General features: G+C 40.4%; 1 protein-coding gene across 8 annotated transcripts in view; it reads right to left on the bottom strand.

Moving 5' to 3' along the window:
- coro7 (coronin 7) overlaps nt 1-20590 on the bottom strand; it is an 86269-nt gene that overhangs the window by 16564 nt on the left and 49115 nt on the right. For all 8 annotated transcript variants that reach the window (XM_077618880.1, XM_077618879.1, XM_077618882.1 and 5 more), the window contains exons 10-27: nt 8666-8720; nt 8361-8418; nt 7339-7484; nt 7175-7273; nt 6997-7098; nt 6301-6451; nt 5256-5431; nt 5086-5194; nt 4782-4868; nt 4533-4675; nt 3914-4018; nt 3646-3731; nt 2602-2743; nt 2440-2529; nt 1300-1416; nt 1085-1220; nt 918-1009; nt 139-225 (exon numbers count right to left, since the gene is read on the bottom strand). In XM_077618880.1, the coding sequence (XP_077475006.1) occupies nt 139-225; nt 918-1009; nt 1085-1220; nt 1300-1416; nt 2440-2529; nt 2602-2743; nt 3646-3731; nt 3914-4018; nt 4533-4675; nt 4782-4868; nt 5086-5194; nt 5256-5431; nt 6301-6451; nt 6997-7098; nt 7175-7273; nt 7339-7484; nt 8361-8418; nt 8666-8720 (1981 nt within the window). The remainder of the gene's footprint in view (nt 1-138; nt 226-917; nt 1010-1084; nt 1221-1299; nt 1417-2439; nt 2530-2601; nt 2744-3645; nt 3732-3913; nt 4019-4532; nt 4676-4781; nt 4869-5085; nt 5195-5255; nt 5432-6300; nt 6452-6996; nt 7099-7174; nt 7274-7338; nt 7485-8360; nt 8419-8665; nt 8721-20590) is intronic.

The following is a 20590-nucleotide window of genomic DNA, read 5'->3' as shown; positions in this document are numbered from 1 at the left end:
ATCGGGTCAATAGCTGGCAAATAAAAAAACTGCCTTTTTAAAAATTAAAATTAAAAAAAATGAATAAGCGAGCAAAATGTTTACAAAATCAGTTGAAAAAAACAGCATTAACTTACTATATCCTTCATATCTACTCACCCACTCGTCCTCGTCGACACCCTCGAAGGATTCCTGCGGTAACGGGTCGTCCATGTTTCCCAGTTTGGCAACCATGGCAACCAGCAGCTGCATAAAAATCAACATAAAATAAATCAATAAATAAAATAAATCAACTTGCGGTGCATTGATCCAATACAGTTCAGTTGTATTCAACTTCAAATGCAAAATATTCCCACTCAAAGTCAAAAAAGGCATTCTTTCCAAATATCCAGAAACAATTTGGGCTAAAAATCAAACAACTCAATCCTTCAATATCATCTCAGATTATTATTATTATATAATGAATCCCTTAAATCAAGGGTGTCAGACTCGGGTTGGTTCGCGGGCCGCTTTAACGTCACCTTGATTTCACGTGGGCCGGACCATTTTAGATATAATATTTAGATTTTTTGTTTATAAATGGATTAAAAGAACTGGATTAAAATCCCTGAATATTCATTTTTTTATAGATCTAAAACAATGTTTATTTTAGTTTTTTTTTAAATATATTTTTAGATTTTACAAAAGGATTTTTGAACTAAAAACACAGAAAAAATGGATTAAAAAATGACAATGATTGATTTAAAAGGGGGAAAATCAGGAAATTGAATACACATCTATACTCTTCATTTTAATTTGATCCTAAAACAGAAAGTCGCCACTCATCATTTACTTTCCCGGGCCACACAAAACAATGCGGTGGGCCAGATTTGGCCCCCGGGCCGCCACTTTGACACGTGCCTTAAATCCAAGATCTGATCTCCGTCCCCCCTCCTCACCTCTTCTTTCTTCTGCTCGTCGGTCTTCTCCTCCAAGTAGAAGGACGATGGCATGTACTTCCTCACCGGGACCTCCTTTGGGGCTTCGCTGACTGTCGACACACGGGTAAGGAAGACCTCAGTGGGAATTTAGACGGACGGCGACGAAAAGCCGGTAAAAACGTTACCCGGCGCCATGTCGCTGGGCCTCAAGCTGATCTTTCTATGTGGAGCGTCGTCGCCGCGGAGCCAGGCCGTCGCGCTGGACGCCGGCTCCCAGCTGACGGCCGTCTCCGGGTACAAGTCGTCCTGGAAGAATTCTTTCTGCGAGGGATGGGCGGCGGCGGGGAAAGCGCTCAAGCGGGGATCCCACCCGGGGGGAACGCTAATGGCATCGGCCCACCTTGACTCTGGGCACCTTGAAGACCACGGGCTCCACCGCCGTCTTGCTGAGCATGAGGGCCGCCGCGATCTCCACCTGGCGCACGTCGCACTCGCTCTTGGGGAGGAAGGCCAAACCCTGAGGGACGCCAAAAATCGCAATTCAATATCGGCCTCACGACTCTGGGGTTCAAATCCAGGTCATGTCCATCTGTGTGGAGTTAGCATGTTCTCCCCGGGGCTGTGTGGGTTTCCTCCGGGTAGTCCGGTTTCCTCACTCGTAGCTAGGGACAATTTAGTGTCCAATCAGCCTATCATGCATGTCTTTGGCATGTGGGAGGAAACCGGAGTACCTGGTGAAAACCCACGCAGGCCCGGGGAGAACATGCAAACTCCACACAGGTGGACCGACATGGATTTGAACCCAGATCCTCCACTGTGAGGCCGACGTGCTAAACACGCATACACCGTTTATTTATTTCTTGGTTATTTATCACTTATATGTATTTATTACTTATTTATTTATTACATATATATGTATTACTTATCTATTTATATTATTATTTTTTGATTATTTATTGGTGCACTTCATGGTGAAGCTTTAAATCTCATTTGTTATTAGGGTTATTATTATTTATTGATTATTAATCTGTTCATTGGTTTGTTGTTGTTGTGTTGACTACTTATCTATATTTTACTTATTTATTATTTATTGATTATTTGTCTGTTTGTTTCTTGTTATTTGTGCACTTGGTGGTGAAGCTTTAAATCTTATGCTACTTGTATAATGACAATAAAAGCATTGAATTCAATATAGTTCAATATTAATTGATGCTTTCCGAATAGTTTCCATTTTTCAATAATTGCCAACAAATCAAAAACACAAAGAGGGAATTAACTGCGACTCACATTTTGGTTTTAGCTAACGCACGTCTTCACTGCTCAAAACAACGGATAAAAATAAACACACTATCAAAATAACTCAACATTTTTACAACGTGCAAATGTTGCGTTTCAAAACCCATCGTCACGGTAACTTAAAATGGCAAGCCCAATACAAAAACATAATTTCTGAAAAAAAAGCCTGTTTTTCCCCGTAGTTTTTCATACAAACTGCAAATATTGAGCCAAAACTGGCGTGTTAGACGACGTAAGATCTCACCTTATGCGGCCCGGGACTGTTAAAACTGCTGCACTCCAAAAAGTGCGGCTCTCGGGGGAAGATCTCGTAGATGTGAACGCGGGTGTCCCCCTTGAAAGACGCAACAAAAAAAGCTCAGCCTTTGGGCGGCGTTTGGACTTTCCCTAACTCTCATTGGTTTACCTTTCCGCTGAGGAACACCAATCCGGTGTCGGGGTCGTAGAACGGGATGAGGGTGGACGGGGAGACGTCCACGGAGACGCTGGCCACCGCCCCGCGGGACGGAGAGTCGGCGGGGTACAAGTACAGGCCTCTTTCGCTGCGGCTGCACCAGCACCCGCACAATTTAGAGGCAGCTGATACATCAACGTCAATATTGGATATTAATATTCATTTTTCAACAGCATGGTCAGGCTCGCGGGGTGCCAGAGCCCATCCCAGCTGACACCCTGGATCCGACGTTTGGTGAGTGGGAATCGAACGCACGATGGACGCACTACTGCGCCATCCGGTGGCCGAATACTAACATAGGAGGTAATTTCCGGACTATAATTCACACTTTTTCATAGTTTGGCAAGGCCTGCAACTCATAAAAAAGTGTCAGTTATGTTTTTTTTCCTTTTTTTCTGACCACCAAAAGCCTGTTAACGTAGTTTTTAAAAATGTTTTTGTTGTTGTTTTTTGTCTGGGTTTTTTGTTATCAGAAAAACGGTTTAGCCTGTTGTTCACCCTTTACTTTTTTTACATTAACATCCATTTGTTCTTTCTGTTAAAATAAAAAATGACCCTCCCAAAAACACAACTGTTTTTATTGTGTATTCATTGTCTGGTGCGATTATATTACGAAAAATACGGTAATATCCTATCATAATTTTCTGTAATTGAGTGTACAGGGGTCGGCTAGCGTTTTTTTTTATATATTTTAATTTAAGGTATTTTAATAAGTTTACTTACTTTGGACTGCATTTTGTTAGAGTCAATAATAACAACATTTTTACTTCATTTTATGTTATATTTAAAAAAATCAGGACGTCAAGGCACACAAAAATATTTGCCAAAACAGTCCAAGCAAAATTGAACAAAAACACACTCATTAACCCCCACAACGTACCAAAAAAACCCTGATATTAGGAAAAAGTGAGCCATAAAGGCTCTCAAATGAACAGAAAATGGTCGAAAACAGGCAGCAAGTGGAGGCAAAATGATAAACACCGATAAACAAAGTACCTGTCAAATCCGGACACCAGGAGGTACTTGCCCTCGCACACCCAGACCACCCGAGCGCCTCTGTGGCCATCGGGACCAGGACCCTCCTAAAGAAAATGCAGTTTTATTCAATGTTATAATGTTCTTGAAATCATTTGGTGAATTCCCATCCCAGCACACACACACACACACACACACACACACACACACACACACACACACACACACACACACACACACACACAAAGTAAAAGGAAAGATGGCATTGGCGTCGACGACAAACACAAACCCGGACGGGCGCATCCGACTTGCGCGGGTCGTAGATGCGAATTTTTCCGTCTTTGCAGACGGTGGCCAGCAATTTGCCGTCGGGACTCCAAGCCATGGCGAACACCTGAAGGACCACCGCACAAGTCCAAAAACAGAAATAAAAGAACTTAAAAAAACCCACTTTTTATAATTGTTTTAAACCAGACAAAAGGTAAATAATGTAAAAAATAAAAATAATAAAAAATTCAATGCACTGAAAAAACAGTTACAAATATTGTTTACCCCCTTTTTAAATAAAAAAATAAAATAAAAATACGTTAAAAAATCAACACACTGAAAAAACATTTATAAATATTGTTGACCCCCTTTTTTAAAATAAAAACCTAAAATTAAAATAAAAAATTCAGCACTGAAAATACATTTTTCAAATATTGTTGAGCCCTTTTTTAAATAAAAAAATAAAATAAAAATACAAATTAAAATTTCAACGCACTGAAAAAAACTTTATAAATATTGTTTAGCCTTTTAAAAGATATAAAAATTTCAACGCACTGAAAAAACATTTACAAATATTGTTTCCAGTAATCCCTCGAATATCGCAGTGAATGTAGACCAGACATGGCCGCGATAATCCTCACCTGATCCCGGTGCCCGGTGAGAAGACGGACCTGCTTGCCATCTTCGAGATTCCAAATCCGGACGCTGAGGTCATAAGACGAAGACACCAGCAGATCGCTGGCCAACGGGTGGAACTTGATGGAGTAGATTTTCTCCGTGTGGCCTACGACCAATCACGATAACACTGACCGAACGATCGATTCCGGCTTGAATGGACTGGACGTCCACGGCAGAGAAGGAGTGAACGTCACCGGTTTTCATTTCCTCACCTTGCAGGATGAGTTCCGGTTCGGTGAGCGTCTCTTTCAGGCCGTCTCGCGGGACTCGCCACACGCGGATTTTAGCGTCCTCTCCGGCTAGAAACAAACAAAACAAGGATTGAGTACGTCAAACTCCCAGGTGGCACATTAAAAAAAACATTTTACAAGGATACGGCTCAAGCATTGCATTAACCTTTACTTATTTTCAGCCAATTTCACTTCTCTCTAGTATTTTTTCTCGACATTCAACTGTCATGGTTGTCTATTTTCACTTATTCACCCATTTATACGGTAAATCCGATGGGTCACTCACCCACAGCGAGTCGGTGGGCGTCGAAAGGGTCCCAACAAAGGTCGGCCACGTTGACCGAGTTCTGGACGGTGGGCAGGGCGGCGTCTGGCAGCTTGCCGGGACGGGAGCGCTGGGACGAGAGCGGCGCGTCACACCCCCTGCGAACGTGGGTTTCCCCCCCGCTGGCAAACCTCAAAGATGGCGATCTGGCCGCCGGATATGGCGAGCGGCACGGCGGCGTGGAGGCGGTTGACGCAGAAGCCGTCGCACTCCCCCGGCGTGGTCAGGTTGAGATCCCGCACGTTGGTGATGTGCGTGTCGCGGTGCAGGACTGCGCCCACGATGTGTCGGAACTTGGAGGTGGGGCCTGCGGAACGCCAATATTAAAGTCCCGCTGCCATCAATTTTTATACTCATTAAATCACATGTGTCAAAGTGGCGGCCCGGGGGCCAAATCTGGCCCGCTGTATCATTTTGTGTGGCCCGGGAAAGTAAATGATGAGTGCCGACTTTCTGTTTTAGGATCAAATTAAAATGAAGAGTATAGATGTATGTCAAATTTCCTGATTTTCCCCCTTTTAAATCAATAATTGTCATTTTTTAATCCATTTTTTCTGTGTTTTTAGTTCAAAAATCATTTTGTAAAAGCTAAAGATATATAAAAAATGCTAAAATAAACCTTGTTTTAGATCTATTAAAAAATGAATATTCAGGGCTTTTAATCCAGTTCTTTTAATCCATTTATAAAAAAAAATCTAAATATTATATCTAAAATGGTCCGGCCCACATGAAATCAAGTTGACGTTAAAGCAGCCCGCGAACCAACCCGAGTCTGACACCCTTGCATTAAATGATCAAATCTAGGCGAGGATTATTAAAAAAAATGAACGCTTAAAACTCAGGCAGGTCCCACTACAGAAATTGTACAAGTAAAATAATTTTTTATGACGTTGTGCCTCTCCAGGGTTGAAACCGATGACATCATCTGAGGCAAAGATTCCGGTAAAAGGCGGATAACTTAAAGGGAAAAAAGTTGGAATATGAATTTGGGGGTCAGAGGAGTAAGTACTGTGTTTTTCGGACTATAAGAGAAAAAAAGATATTTGGAACATAAATCGCATTTTTGGCCGGGTAAAACAAAAAAAAGGCGCTTTTTGAGGTTATTTTACAAATAAAGAGCTTCGGCTTGAGGTTCAGTCCGGTTTCAAACAACCTTGGAAAAGTTGCCCGACTTACCGCGGAAGTTCTGGAAGGCCTTGGACGCCTGATCCGCACTCGGCGAAGGGACGAAGCCCGAGGAAGAGGACGGTGAGCGCGAGGGGGCGGCGCTGCTGCTCGGGGTGCTGCTGATTGGACTGCTGGAAATGGAACAACCGCGTGCTGCCTCCTGTTAAATAGAAAACCAGGAACCGGGAGAAGAAAGATATCAAAAAATGGAAAACAAAATTAGAATTAAGTTTAGTGTAAGGTTAGATTAAATTTATTTTTGAGTGTGTCTGCATCATCATCATCCAAGTTCATTTAAATTTGTTTATGTTATGTTACGAGCACGTTGCCGTGCAAAAAGTCTCTCTTTCTCCCCTCCGCGAAATCCGTCTAATTTTAGTAGTATTAAACACATTTTAGTAGTAATAAACCACTAGTTATTTGTTACTCTGTTAATAGATGGCGAATTAGAATAAATCAAAATGTTTTTCCAATACAATATCGTGTTTTGGGTGTTTTTTCAGAGGGTTGGAACCAATTAATTGGTTTTTAGTTCATTTCTATTGGAAACGTTGATTTGACATACGAGTAAATCGATATACGAGCTCAGTCCCGGAACACATTAAGCTCGTATCTCGAGGTACCACTGTACTAAAGATGCTATTGGTTATGTAAAAAAAATGGCTGATTAAAAAATACTGAATGGGTGGAACGCGGCATGTTTACCTTAATGTCCCCGCTGACGGCATCCATGTTTTTCGGCACCGGCTTGGCCGCGGGAGCCTCGGGTTTGGGTCGCTTGTCCGGGTGAAGGCTGACTTTCTCCACCTGAGCGTGGACATTTTGAAGCTTATGTTGATGACTGCACTTGATTTCAATATAATAACAATAAAATCTCCTCCACCTGCTCGTTGCCGCCCCGCCACCACTCGTCAGCAGACATGGCCGGAGTCCAACCCGCCGTGTCCGGGTAAAGGTCGGCGTGGAACTCGTGGCCGGGATTCTGAGGGCGAACCCGGTTTGAGCTCGCCCGTGCGGCAAATTGAACGTAGCGGTTAAAAGGACAACCTTGCGAGGGACGTGATAGCCGATGGGGACGATGCAGTTGTCTGTCAGCTGGAGAACCCGCATCACTTCGCAAGACATCACGTCCAAGGCCATCTTGGGTACCATGGCGACGCCGCGGGTTGACATGTCCGTCAGACAGTGGCTCACTGTGGACAAAAAATATATGTATATATTTGTATTGGAAAACACGCCGTGATGATTTTTAGGCTTCTGTTGTACTAATACTATAAGACAGGGGTGTCAGACTCGGGTTGGTTCGTGGGCCGCTTTAACGTCAACTTGATTTCACGTGGGCCGGACCATTTTAGATATAATATTTAGATATTTTTTTAATAAATGGATTAAAAGAACTGGATTAAAAGCCCTGAATATTCCGTTTTTTTATTGAACATTCAGTTTTTTTAATTGATCTAAAACAATGTTTATTTGAGCTTTTTTAAAATATTTTTAGATTTTACAAAATGATTTTTGAACTAAAAACACAGAAAAAATGGATTAAAAAAGCACAATTATTGATTTAAAAGGGGGAAAATCAGGAAATTTAATATACACCTATACTCTTCATTTTAATTTGATCCTAAAACAGAAAGTCGGCACTCATGATTAACTTTCGCGGGCCACACAAAATGATGCGGCGGGCCAGATTTGGCCCCTGGGCCGCCACTTTGACACATGTGCTATAAGAAACGTATTATCATGAATTGGTTGTTTTGGACTGGATTGGACATCTATTGCCTTCAATGGCGCAGAAACGCAATCAACCCTTGCTGGAAATTTCAGTTGAAATTTACATTTACAAACCAAACAAAAAATAAAAGCCTCTTTTTATGCTTTAAATATGACAAGATATACCGTATTTTCTGGACTATAAGTCGCACCAGCCAAAAAATGCATCATTAAGAAGGAAAAAAACATATATAAGTCGCACCCCCGGCCAAACTATGAAAAACGAACTGTGATTTATAATCCGAAAAATTCGGTAGTCATCATTTCTGATTAAAAGCTTGCAGTGATGTCCTCACCTTGAGAAAGGAAAGGCTCCGACGTGGACACTTCAAAGCAGTCCACCACTTTGTCCCCCTGCACAAAATAACACCACAAACGTCTCCAAAACTGAGAAAAGTCAATTACAGTAATACCTTGAGATACGAGCTGAATGCGTTCCTGGACACGAGCTCATGTGTCAATTCACTCAAAAAAAAATTCCCATATAAAATAACAAAATTACAATCTAATCCGTTCCCACCCTCTGAAAAAAAACACCTAAAAATAAGATATTACAATGGAATGGGACACTGGTATGTCAAGGTATTCTCTCAAGTCTTACCATTCCAGCCAGTATGAGCAGATCAGTATCGGCATCAAAAAGAGGAATCAGCGTCCTGAGAGAAACAGACACAAAATGGAGGATTAGCATCCATTGGAAGGAAGATTTTGTCCGAAATATTAGATTTTAAAAGCGTATTCAACTGAATATTACAGACGAGAACCACTAGATGGCACAATGCAATAAAAGAAAAACACTCGAGTCCCTCATAAACACAAAAAAAAGCTTAAATGGCAAAACTGTGTTGTCATAATGGATTAAAAATGAAGTACTACACTTTTCCACTTTCCAGGACAGTTTACAAGTTGGACGTCTACCGCTGTCCATGGTAGCTAATGGGTTAAGAAGGAAGCAATTTTGCAGAATGCAATAATACAAAGTAACAAACAGGAAACAAGGTGTTAGCGGCATTCTTTTAGTTGCAAAATCTCCTTATTATTGGCTTCCTTGAACACAGTAGCTCTATTGTTTACTTAAGAATAATTAGCAACCGTTGCTTCAGTCACCTTAAAAATGGAAGTCAGTGATTGGACATCAAGTTGTGTTTTGTTTGCCATTTAAAGGAATGGACGTCCAATGTACAAGTGGTTAGCGTGTCGGCCTCGCAGTTCTGGGGTCGTGGGTTCGATTCCGGGTCGCACTCCACTTTGTGGAGTTTGCATGCTCTGCGTGGGTTTTCTCCGGGTACTCCGGTTTCCTCCCACATTCCAAAATCATGCATGCTCTCTCCGGGCTTGCGTGGGTTTTCTCCGGGTACTCCAGTTTCCTCCCACATACCAAAATTATGCATGCTAGGCTAATTGTATGCTAAATTCCCTCACCCTAGCTACGATTGGTGGCCCATTGCCTCCTCGTGTCCTGCGATTGGCTGGCCACCGATTCAGGGTGTCAGAAAACCCCTGAAATTTTCTGTGTATATTCTGGTAGTTAAAATGGGGGTGATCCTACTTTGCGTTTTTTCCCGTATTGCGGCCATGTCTGGTTTACATTAACCGCGATATTCGAGGGATTACCGTACTCACTGGTAGTTTAGCTAAGATTAGCGCTTGATGTGATGGATTTATTACTGCGCCCTAAACACACAATTCCTTCATTCACGGTCGTACTCGGGTGGTGCGATCCCGCCACGGGCCGCCTCGTACCTGTCGTTAATGCCCGAGCACGCGCGCGACGATACGGTGTGACGCCCCGCCTGCCGACAAATGCAAATGAGCGAATTTCTGCCGGGCGCTATGTTTACGCACGTGGGAAAATGGGCCTTTAGTGAGGCCGAGCGTGAAAAGCGCTTGTAAACGGAGGCCTCTATCGGCCATACATGCCGCCCTTAAAGCGTTTGGAACTGTTCGCGTTTACTGTGAGAAAGCGGCAGATAAGAGGGGAAAGGAAAGGGAATTTGGGGGGAATAATTGCTTGGGAGACACGCTGGGAGCGGCGGGGGTGAAGGTAGCCGTGGCGGAAGAAAGCGTGCTGTGGGAATGGAGGTGTTTATCGACTCCCCGCGGGATCTGCTGGGACGTGGGAATGCACGCGCCTTTACGCTAACAAAGCTCTTCATTTATTTCCTTCGTTCCGATGTTGGAAGTCAGTGGGCTTTTTGACATGAACAATTCCAATTTTCAAATATTATACTTTGATAGTTTTTTCATTTTCAGAACCGCTTATCCTCACAAGAGCTATGGCGGGGGGGCTGGAGCCTATCCCACGTGCATTTAATTGGTGGCCGGCCAATCACAGGGCACAATAAGACAAACAACCAATCAATCACATTCGCGGCATATTAGCATCCAATTAGCCTAGCACGCATGTTTTGAAGATGAGGGAGTGACCGGGGAAACCCCACGCAAGCCCTGGGAGAACATGCAAACTCCCCACAGGACGATCCGGACCTGGGATCGAACCCACGACCAAAGAACTGCGAGCCCGACGTGCGAACTACTGCTTCACCGGGACACCTACTAATTCAAAAAGTAAAAATACATGAAAATGTGTAGCTTATTTTGTCATTTTACTACTTTCAAAGTACAAAAGTCTGAATTCCTTTGACAATAATGATACATTGTTACTAATCAATGAGCATCAACAAGAGTGGTAATCCCTCGATTATCGCGGTTAATGTGGACCAGACATAGCCGCGATAAACGAAAAACAGCGAAGTAGGGTCACCCCTATTTAAAAAATAAATATATATATATATATTTTTTTTTTTACTTCAGTGCTGAGTCCTAGTAGCAAGCGGAGGAAAGGGGAGTGGCTTCCGCTTGCAAGTTTCAGCGTGGATTTTCACATTTTATGAACTTTAAAGAAAACTTTTGTTTATTTTTTTTTACTTGACAAAAAATCCGCGATATAGCGAAGCCACGGAAGTTGAAGCCGCGATATTTGAGGGATTACTGTATGCCTAAACTAGAGTCTAATGACAAAAAAAGTTATGATTAAAGAGCGGACAGCCACATGCTCCCTTCAAAAAAGCCACATATGGCTCCCGAGCCATAGGTCCCCTCCCTACTGTTTTAAATGCTAACACAGCAACATTACCCTGCGATTAATATAAAAGCAGTTTATTCTTAGAGCAAATCTGCTCGGTCGATCATCAGAGATCAAGTTTAGGATGGCGTTATTAAAAGATGAAACATTTTTTTTCAAAAAGTAGGTTGCGGGGAAGGAAATGAGGGGAAATGAAGACCGCCACTTCCAGAAAGACTGTCATTACATGAGCGCATCCTCCCAACCAAGCCAGCTGACATCTCGTCTTAAACTGGAATGTATTAAGGACGCGGCGCTAAATAAAATCATCTGGAGCCACATAAAGAGAAAAAGGCCACCCGCCACATCAGAACGCCATGTGGTCACGCGCAGTTCACAGGCGCACATAAAAGACCATCTGGGAGCCATGAAAGACTCACGCGCCCCCAAAAAATCGAGGTCGGGGAGAGTTATGGCTGGAGAGGAGTGAGTGAGATAGATGGCTATCAAAAGACAGGTAAGTTATGTGGGAGGGAGGACTTGTTGTGGATTGGACGCTTGGAGATTTGAAAGGGAATTTGGGGCAGGATTTAGAATCGCGGAAAGCGCTTCTTGTGACAAATGTTTTGATGAAGTTACCTGAAAGAGCGAGTCATGTCGCGGTTAAAAGAAGGAAAATCGAAATGAAAATACATGTCAAAACACTTAGAGTGGGTTGGAAAAAAAGAGTCAATAGAGAAGAATTTCTTCTTTAGGGGATAACAATGTTTTGAAGACGGAATATGAGTTCATGATCGGAAAAAATGGCCGCCCGTTTGGGTTTTGTTCTTAAGATAAAAGGGATAACGACATAAAAATGAATGAAAATTATAATAATGTTTTAGGGAAAGGAAGAAAATGTTTTTTTTGCTTTTTTTTATGAAATCAAAATCAACCTAAAAAAAACACATTTGAGAGGAGGCTCTTCTAAATTTTGTATTCTTATGATAAAACGACTAACAACATAAAAGTAAATGAAAATGATAATAATATTTAAGGGAAATGAAGTTTTTTTTTATAAAATCAAAATCACCCTAAAAAAAACACATTTCAGAGGAAGCGCTCCTAAATTTTTATTCTATCTTTTTGCAAATTGACTACCAAAATCTGCCCCAATAGGGGAATATCCGCCATGTTGGGACAGTGTTTTATAGCGTATTAAAGATTATTTGGACTTTTAAAACCCTCTTTGTACTATTATTTAACTCCCGAAGTTAGACGCTGACCTCATGTCTATTTTATTATCCACCTCATGTTTATATTATTGTACTTGGACTATAAATCTTTCATATATCTTTGCAAAATGTGGTAAATCCGCTATAATGGTCCAGTTTGACTCTACTCTTAAACAAAAACTAATCAAAAAGCTACAAAACTGAAACTTAGGTCGAAAATAATCAAGTGGAGGTCATAAACTCGTACTTTCCCTTTCAAAAATGGGAGTTATTCAATAACAAATGCCGATAACCAATGAGAATTGGTCGCCTCAGGCACCCACGGTGGATGTTTTTCCGCCATTTAAATGGTTTTGAGGCCGTCTCTTTAAAAAAGTCACGTGTTTCACGGCTTTCTGGAGATGTCTTCAGTACGCGGGACCCTCAGAGTTGTGGTTTTTGGACAGATTTCACAGTACTTTATCTCCACAAGCGCATCATAAGCATCGCTAATTCCAGCCACAAGCCTCGTCTGACTGCATCTTTTGTTCCGTTTCACGCGAAAAACCGATTTTCTTCTTGTCGCGTTGCGTTCAAACTGTGGAAAATAGGCTTCTCGTGGCCTTCGGGGGGAAAAAACAACAAAAAATGAAAGGATAAGGCAAGAAAATATGAAGTTCGGGTCGGAGGACTTTTATGAGTTTGGCCTTGGCGGACGTTCCAGTTTTCTAGAGTTCTTTAGTTGTGATATCATTGGCCGAGACGGGAGCCCCGCCCCGATTCCGTGTTATTACTCTTGTTTTGAGGGTATCGGACACAGCTAATGGTTTTAGCGACGTGATCTCGGCGCTTGCGTGGGTGTTCGCGGCGTCCCGGACAAAAGAAGGCAGTTATGTGGAATAATCCACCTGGGATTGAAGGGAATTCAGATGGGGGGAGGGGCTTAGGGGGCCACTTTTGGGGGTGATGAACTCAACGCTGGTGCCCGTCATTGCGCTTGAATTTATTTCTAATGGTATCGATGGAGTGAGTGATCTTGTTTCACTGCCATTGGCTATCCATTTTGAATGGGAGGAGTCTGATCAGATTGAATTGAATTGAATGCTTTTATCGTAATTATAATGACATTTAAAGCTTTTATCACAAATAACAACAAACAGATAAATAAATAATCAATAAAGAAGAAATGATGATTGGACATCTATCACGTCAATGAATTATAATGAGTTATGATTATTTAAAAAAAATGACAAACTATCTTTTTCACCCGATTCTCATCTTCTAAAATCTACGTTATCTGATTATTATTATTATTATTCCAATCATGTGATTGGACCCGATTTCCCATCACGTGATTGGACCCAATCAGAAACTTTGCTACTTTAGAGTTTTTTTTTAACATAATACTTAACTCAATGTACGCCATTGACAAAAATAGCAATTAATACTTAAAAAAAAACTAGAAAAACATTTTAAAAAGTCGATATTTACAGAACACATCCTTACTCTAAAGCAAATGTATTTTAACTGGTCGCGTGCCATTGACCGCAATAGACCTCCAAATCATTTCAACTGTTAACGCTCATCTTTCAGCGCCATTGACGGTGCTTTTTGTCCAATCTGTTTTGACTGGGAGGGGCCAACAAAGACAGCCAATGCTTTGAAAAAGTCATCAGTGGGATCAGTGTAATCATATCTGAGATTCAAAGGGTTAAATTAAGGGATGCTCAGCAGGTGTTAGGCGGATTTCTAAAGGAAAATACGCTTCTCTTCTTTGGGTGCCGTGTGTAGCTTTCAGCATTTTATAAGAAAAGCAGTCGTGGCTGGCTAGCTATTACCTTCAGAAGCTATTTCATTAGAAGGGAATTAGGCTTGACGGGGCCATGTTTCTTGCGAGGGGGAGAAAAGCCAGGAGGGGCCAGCTTGCGGGTTGACGTGCCGCTCAGATGGACGGCCAAACGCTCAAATCTACACTGAGGTCACTTTCCAGTCTTCATAGGAAACACTTTTTTTACACATATTAAAACTGCGGCAATCCCAAAAGTATGGAAAAAAAGATCTGGTATCAAACAAGATCAGATGGGAAGACTTTAAGCGAAATCGGGAATTTTTTAGCGACGATTCTTGACAAACATCATTGGTGAGGTGATGTAGATTTCACTTGCACCTTATAGTTCTTTAAAGACGGTATACCCCAATAAGTCAAGATATTCTAATTTTTTGGGACCTAAAATTGTGACTTGCCTTACAATGTTCAAGCCTGGGAACAGTAGGAAGGTTGTTAATGTTATATTAGTCGAAGGCCCTGCCAAACCATTAAAAAAGTGCAAGTTATAGTCCGTTCAATACGGTATATCCCAATAATGAAAGACTTTATTTTGGACCTAAAATTGTCACTTTCCCCATAAAGTATTCAAACTTGTGAAGAGTAAAAAAAAAAAAAATCATGTTATATCAGTCACCAAACCATAAAAAAGTGCATCTTATAGTCCGCCAAATATGGTACCTCCTAATAATGAAAGATATTAAACTTTTTTTTAAATCTAAAAATGTCCCTTGCCTTACAAAGTGTTCAAGCCTGTGAACAGTAAAAAAGGTTGTTCATGTTATATCAGTTCCTAAACCATTAAAAAAGTGCATCTTATAGTCCATCAAATACGGTACCTCCTACAAATTAAAGATATTCAACTTTTTTTTAATCTAAAAATGTCACTAGCCCTATAAAGTGTTCAAGCCTGTGAACAGTAAAAAAAGGTTTTTGATGTAATATCAGTCCCTAAACCATTAAAAAAGTGCATCTTATACTCCATTAAATACCTCTTAATAATTAAAGATATTCAACTTTTTTTTTAATCTAAAAATGTCACTAGCCTTACAAAATGTTCAAGCCTATGAAGAGTAAAAAAGGTTGTTGATACATGCCCCCCATTTTGTAACATGACCAAGTTTTTTTTAATGTAAAAAGAGCTCCATTTGAAAGCAACTCTGTCTTCAAAAGAACTCGACATAACACTTGAATTCTTCGCCAGGGCGCCTTCTCCCGATTCACCTTTACGCACCCACTGCCTGTTTTGACTGGCGTTTATCAGAGGCGCACTTTATCGCCTTCTCGGCCGAGGGTCTCCTAGCAATAAACTTGCACTCGCGGCGGATAAGCATCAGCCAAAAAGCCTGAGACCAGCCAAAAGATGACACATGCGATCCGCTTATTAAAAAAATCAAGCGCACAAATCACCGTTTCCAAAATCCTCCAGCATGATAAACTTTCACCTCACTTTACTCCATTTTTCTCCCGCCCTAAATCACCCCTTTTAACGAGACCAACGGCGAAAACCCTCCCGAGAATCGGCACGTTTACTAGAAAGGGCGAGGGAAAAGACAAACAAAAAGAACGGTCGAGAGAGACGTTTAAATGTGATGACCCTGGTGTCGTAAATTACAAAATGGCCGCCATGTGTGTGTGTGCGCGAGACTTGATGCTTTGAACTCCTCGCCGCTACGTGGGAGAGTTGGAAGACAGAAAGAGAAAGTGGTTGTTAGCGGAGACCGTGGCTTTAAGAGTTGGAAAAAAAGGCCTTGATGAGAGGAGAGACGGACGGACGGACGGACGGACGGAATGGTCGCCAGCAGACGGGCAATTACGCTTTGAGTTTTCCACTGGCCGTCCGTCCCTCTGTCATATCTTGATGAGCGGCGAGAAAACTTACAGTCCTTTAAAAATAAACATTACGTCATGTGAGGCTGCTTTAGTAGTAAAGTCATACCTCTACTTACGAATGCCTTTATGTACAAAAGTTTCAGGATACAATTTTTTTATATGCAAATGAGTACGAAAAAGATCCAAGTTACGAAATCCCCTAAAAAAGTAAATGCATTTCCTTATCCATTATTTTATTTTGAATTCTCCTTAAGTTATTAAAAACTACAAACGCAACGTGGCACATATTTTCACACATATACATAGGGCACACGAAAAAGTCTAAAATGTACTACAAAGTGGACGGCTTTTGGCCCTGGTAGAACGGGCTTTTGCCGCCATCTGGCGTACAAACAGTGGTATTAGAGGGAGATATTTCAGCGGTGCAAGGCACATTTTCATATGCTTTATTTATTTTAAGACATAAATAGATAATTTCCTTATAATTTTCTCTCATTTGTGTGTTTCCTCACATCTTTCATACAAAATTGGGAGAATTGGACCCATTTTAAAGGCTCTAGTTGGTCGTTGTGTGAGAACAAATTGGAAAATTTACATATAAAGTACACCTCTACTTACGAAATTTTCAAGTTACGAAAAAAGTCTTAATTTCGTAAGTAGAGTTACGACTGTATTTATTACATTACAGTACAACTACTACATAGAGAAACTCTCATGGACGAATGGATTATCTTTAAAAAAATAATTTGACAGATTGGCTTTTTGACTTCTTTGACTCTCAGTTTAAAATTTTGACTTTCTCTCTAACCTGTAGCATTAAAAAAACCAATGTTTCATCCAATTCGACCACAAAAATACTGGTCCGGCCCACTTGCAATGTTGCTAAAGTACTACTTTCCTAATCAGGCATGGCTTGAGGTAGTATTCTGTCATATCTACATCACCGAATGGAACGTAAACAGGTGAACTTATTAACATATCGCCTGTGATTTATAACGATTGCTCTCACGTTAACAAGACAAGTTCTGCTTTGAGAAGATTTTGTTATGCCCCGCCCCCTTTTCTCCGCATTGTCCATTTCTCCAGCGTCAATTAACCCATTCGCGCGATTGTTTCTGCGTGGTTCCCACAGGGGGGCCTTTCCCCTCGCCACCGGGCCATGGAGATGACGGGATCCGGTCCCCCCCACCCAGGGACAAAAGCCCACACATGCGGCCGTCCAATCGCGTTTAGGCGTGACGGGGAGACACCTCGCAACACACACGAGCGCAAACATCAACGCCGCTGCAAACGGGCCAACAAAATGGCACGCTTTAAGGGTTTCAATGGGCCGCGGTCAGGAAATAGGCGACAACGTTTATTCCCAGGCCTCCCAAAAGTGGGTTACGCGCGTACGAGGCGGCGATACGACGGCGAGCGGCCAGCGACGCTCGGGTTCATTTTGGAGTCGAGGATTGGTAGAAATGTACTAACACAAGGGTGTCAAAGGCCACAATAACATCAACTCGATTTCATGTGGGCCGGACCATTTTAGATATAATATTTAGATTTTTTTTTAAATTGGATTATAAGAACTGGATCAAAAGCCCTAAATATTCAGTTTTTTTATAGATATAAAACTGTTTATTTGAACTTTTTTTTCTTAGTAAGGGAAAACATCTAATAATCATTTGTTTTTCATTTCAAATGGAAACATTTTTTTAAAAATTATATTCAATATTAAAGTGGAAAACCGAATATTTTTATATATTTATTTTTAGATTTTACAAAATGCTTTTTGACCTAAAAAAAATGGATAAAAATTGCAATTATTGATTTAAAAAGGGGAAAATCAGGAAATATAATATTCATCTATAATCTTCATTTGAATTTCATCCTAAAACAGAAAAGTTGGCACACATGATTTACTTACTCGGGCCGCACAAAATGATGCGGCGGGCCAGATTTGGCCCCCGGGCCGGCACTTTGACACCTGTGTACTTACAGATTCAATATTATTTCAAAAGTTAACATGGGCGATTGGACGTCAATGGCACTGAAACGCGGCCTCCCTAAAGTGGGTTACAAAATACAAAATGTAAATACTACCACAGCTAGTAGCACTTAAAGTCAAGAAATAAAAAATATTGGAACAGATTTAATGTTATTTCAACAATGGCAATTGAATGATAGCTGTCAGCTCTCCCCGTCCAATCGGATTGGACTTCTGTTGCCGTAAATGGCACTGAAACATGATCAACGTTAAGTTGTCCAACAGAAGGTTACAAAAATTTAACTTTAAAAATGCAATTTCAAGTATTTAATCATTGGCTGCCATTGACGCCGATAGACGTCCAATCTAGTCTAACTGGGGGAGCCTGACAGCGACTATAATTGAAACGGTTTGATGTCACCATAGCAACTGTTATGAAAACTCTCAACATGACTTGAGGGGAAAATGAGCAGAAAGCAAGCAAATGGTTCAATAAAAAAGAAAATAAATAATAAATGCAAATATTGACGGCAAACAGGAGATCGCCAAGTGTCTTTCCGAACAGGTCGTGCGAGAGAGCAAGAAAGTATGCAAACGCTGCAAAAGTTTTGCAAAGGATGGAAAACTGGCTGCAAGGTGACTTTGACTCCTCCCACTCAAGAACTCCCCAAAAGCTCTTTTCTCCGGCGCGCTCTCGCCACTCGAACGCATTCCTCGAGCGTGAACGTGTTCAAATCGAGCGAGCGCTCGCTTCAACTTCGGCTTCAAATTCGGACAAGACCCAGCGCAGCACTCGTGGACTAACTTTACCGCTTGGATTTATAAAACAAGAATCATAAAAAAAACTCAAGTTTCGAGGTAAGACGCTTCACTCTTTGCGTGGCGTTTGGGTTCACTCGGAATCGGGAAACTTTTTGCAAGTGCAATTTTCAAAACACCTCCGCGGTCTTAAACTCTTTTTAACGTGTGGCAAAAAATATCGTCGAACGCGGGATGATGTGTTAAAACGTGTTGAAAGAAAAAAAATATAATAATAGTTCTAATAGTTGTTTAAAAAGACGGGCACGAGCCATCCAGTTGCTCTATTTTTCATTTAAACTTTAAAACTTGGACAGGCATTTATTGGCAAGGTAGCTGCATACTAAAAACAATGAACCGAGTGTAAATGAATATTACCTAGTATAAATATTGTTAATTATTATTATAATTATGATACTATTAAATATGGAACTGAATATACCAAAGTATGGTTGTTATGGGCGTCATGGCAACGTCCAATCAGATGCAACATGCATTCAATCAATAAAGTTATGCTTCAATGACAAAGCCAATGAAAAATGATGACATCACTAAATGGCGAAGCAATTTGTGAAAAAACAGTCGTTTTTGCAGAAAAAAATACATAAAAGTCAAATACAATCATGACATCATAATTCAACTCCACTTGACGACAAGACTCAATTTTAAAAATAAACAACACGAGTCATTAAAATGGACACATTAACACATAAAGGCAACCTCAAAACCAACATTTTTTATCGTGTAGCTCCTAAAAAATTATACGCAAATCCAACAATGGAACAAAACAACAGTAAGTAGAAAAAATAAGACGTTGAAACTTAATTGGCGTAAGGATTGTCTTCTGACCACCAAAATCCTTCCAGCCTTCAGACGGATTAGCATCTTTTACGCAACGCCACAAACAGATCGGGAAAAATCGTATAATCCTTCCCGCGGGGCAAAAGAGTAAAGTGGTCCAAAAAGTATGACGCTGCCTGCGTTATTGACAGAATTCACCCAAAATAAAGTGATTGAGTTCCAGCGTCATTGACGGCAATGGACGTCAATGGCGGACAGTGAGTTAGCATTTTGGATCCAATGCAAAAATTGTTTCAATGTTTTTTTTCTTTTAATGTTTGCAGATAACACTTTTTGTCATGATTTTTTATGTCATTGAATGTTTAATAAATTGGAAAAAAAATGTTATAGTGGAGAAAAATGTCAATATGTCAGGCAGCCATTTTATCAATTTTACCATGCTAGCATCCCATAATGACAACCCTTTCTTGTGCACGTGTGGGTAACAATAGTATAATAATGTTATTATTAATTTTTAGTATGATACATTTTTAGCATTATAAATTTTTAGCATTTTTAATTTTTAGCATTTTTAATTTTTAGCATTATAAATTTTTAGCATTTTTTAATTTTTTTGCATTTTTAATTTTAATTTTTAGCATTATTAATTTGTAGCATTATTAACTTGTAGCATTTTTAATTTTTAGCATTTTTTATTTTAATTTTTAGCATTATTAAATTTTAGTGTTACTAATTTTTAGCATTAGAATTTTTTGTATTATGAATTTTTAGTATTATTAATTTTTAGTATTAATAATTGTCAATTTTTATTTAGGCAATCGACTATTTTTATGGTCATTCCAAAAACTTAAAACTTAAATGATTATCCATTCTTGCACTGTAATCTGAGTTAACTTTATTAAAATGCTAATAAATAGAATGAAAATGTACCCAAACTAAACTAACGTCATTTTTTTTAATGAATGCGCTTCCCACACAGGGTTAACCATGATTTTATCCCTTAACAAAAAGTTCTAAAGAATAAACATGGCCTAATCAAG

The sequence above is a fragment of the Stigmatopora argus genome, chromosome 14 (genome assembly GCF_051989625.1).
Source record: "Stigmatopora argus isolate UIUO_Sarg chromosome 14, RoL_Sarg_1.0, whole genome shotgun sequence".
Taxonomy (NCBI): domain Eukaryota; kingdom Metazoa; phylum Chordata; class Actinopteri; order Syngnathiformes; family Syngnathidae; genus Stigmatopora; species Stigmatopora argus.
This window is presented reverse-complemented; position numbering and strand designations above follow the sequence as displayed.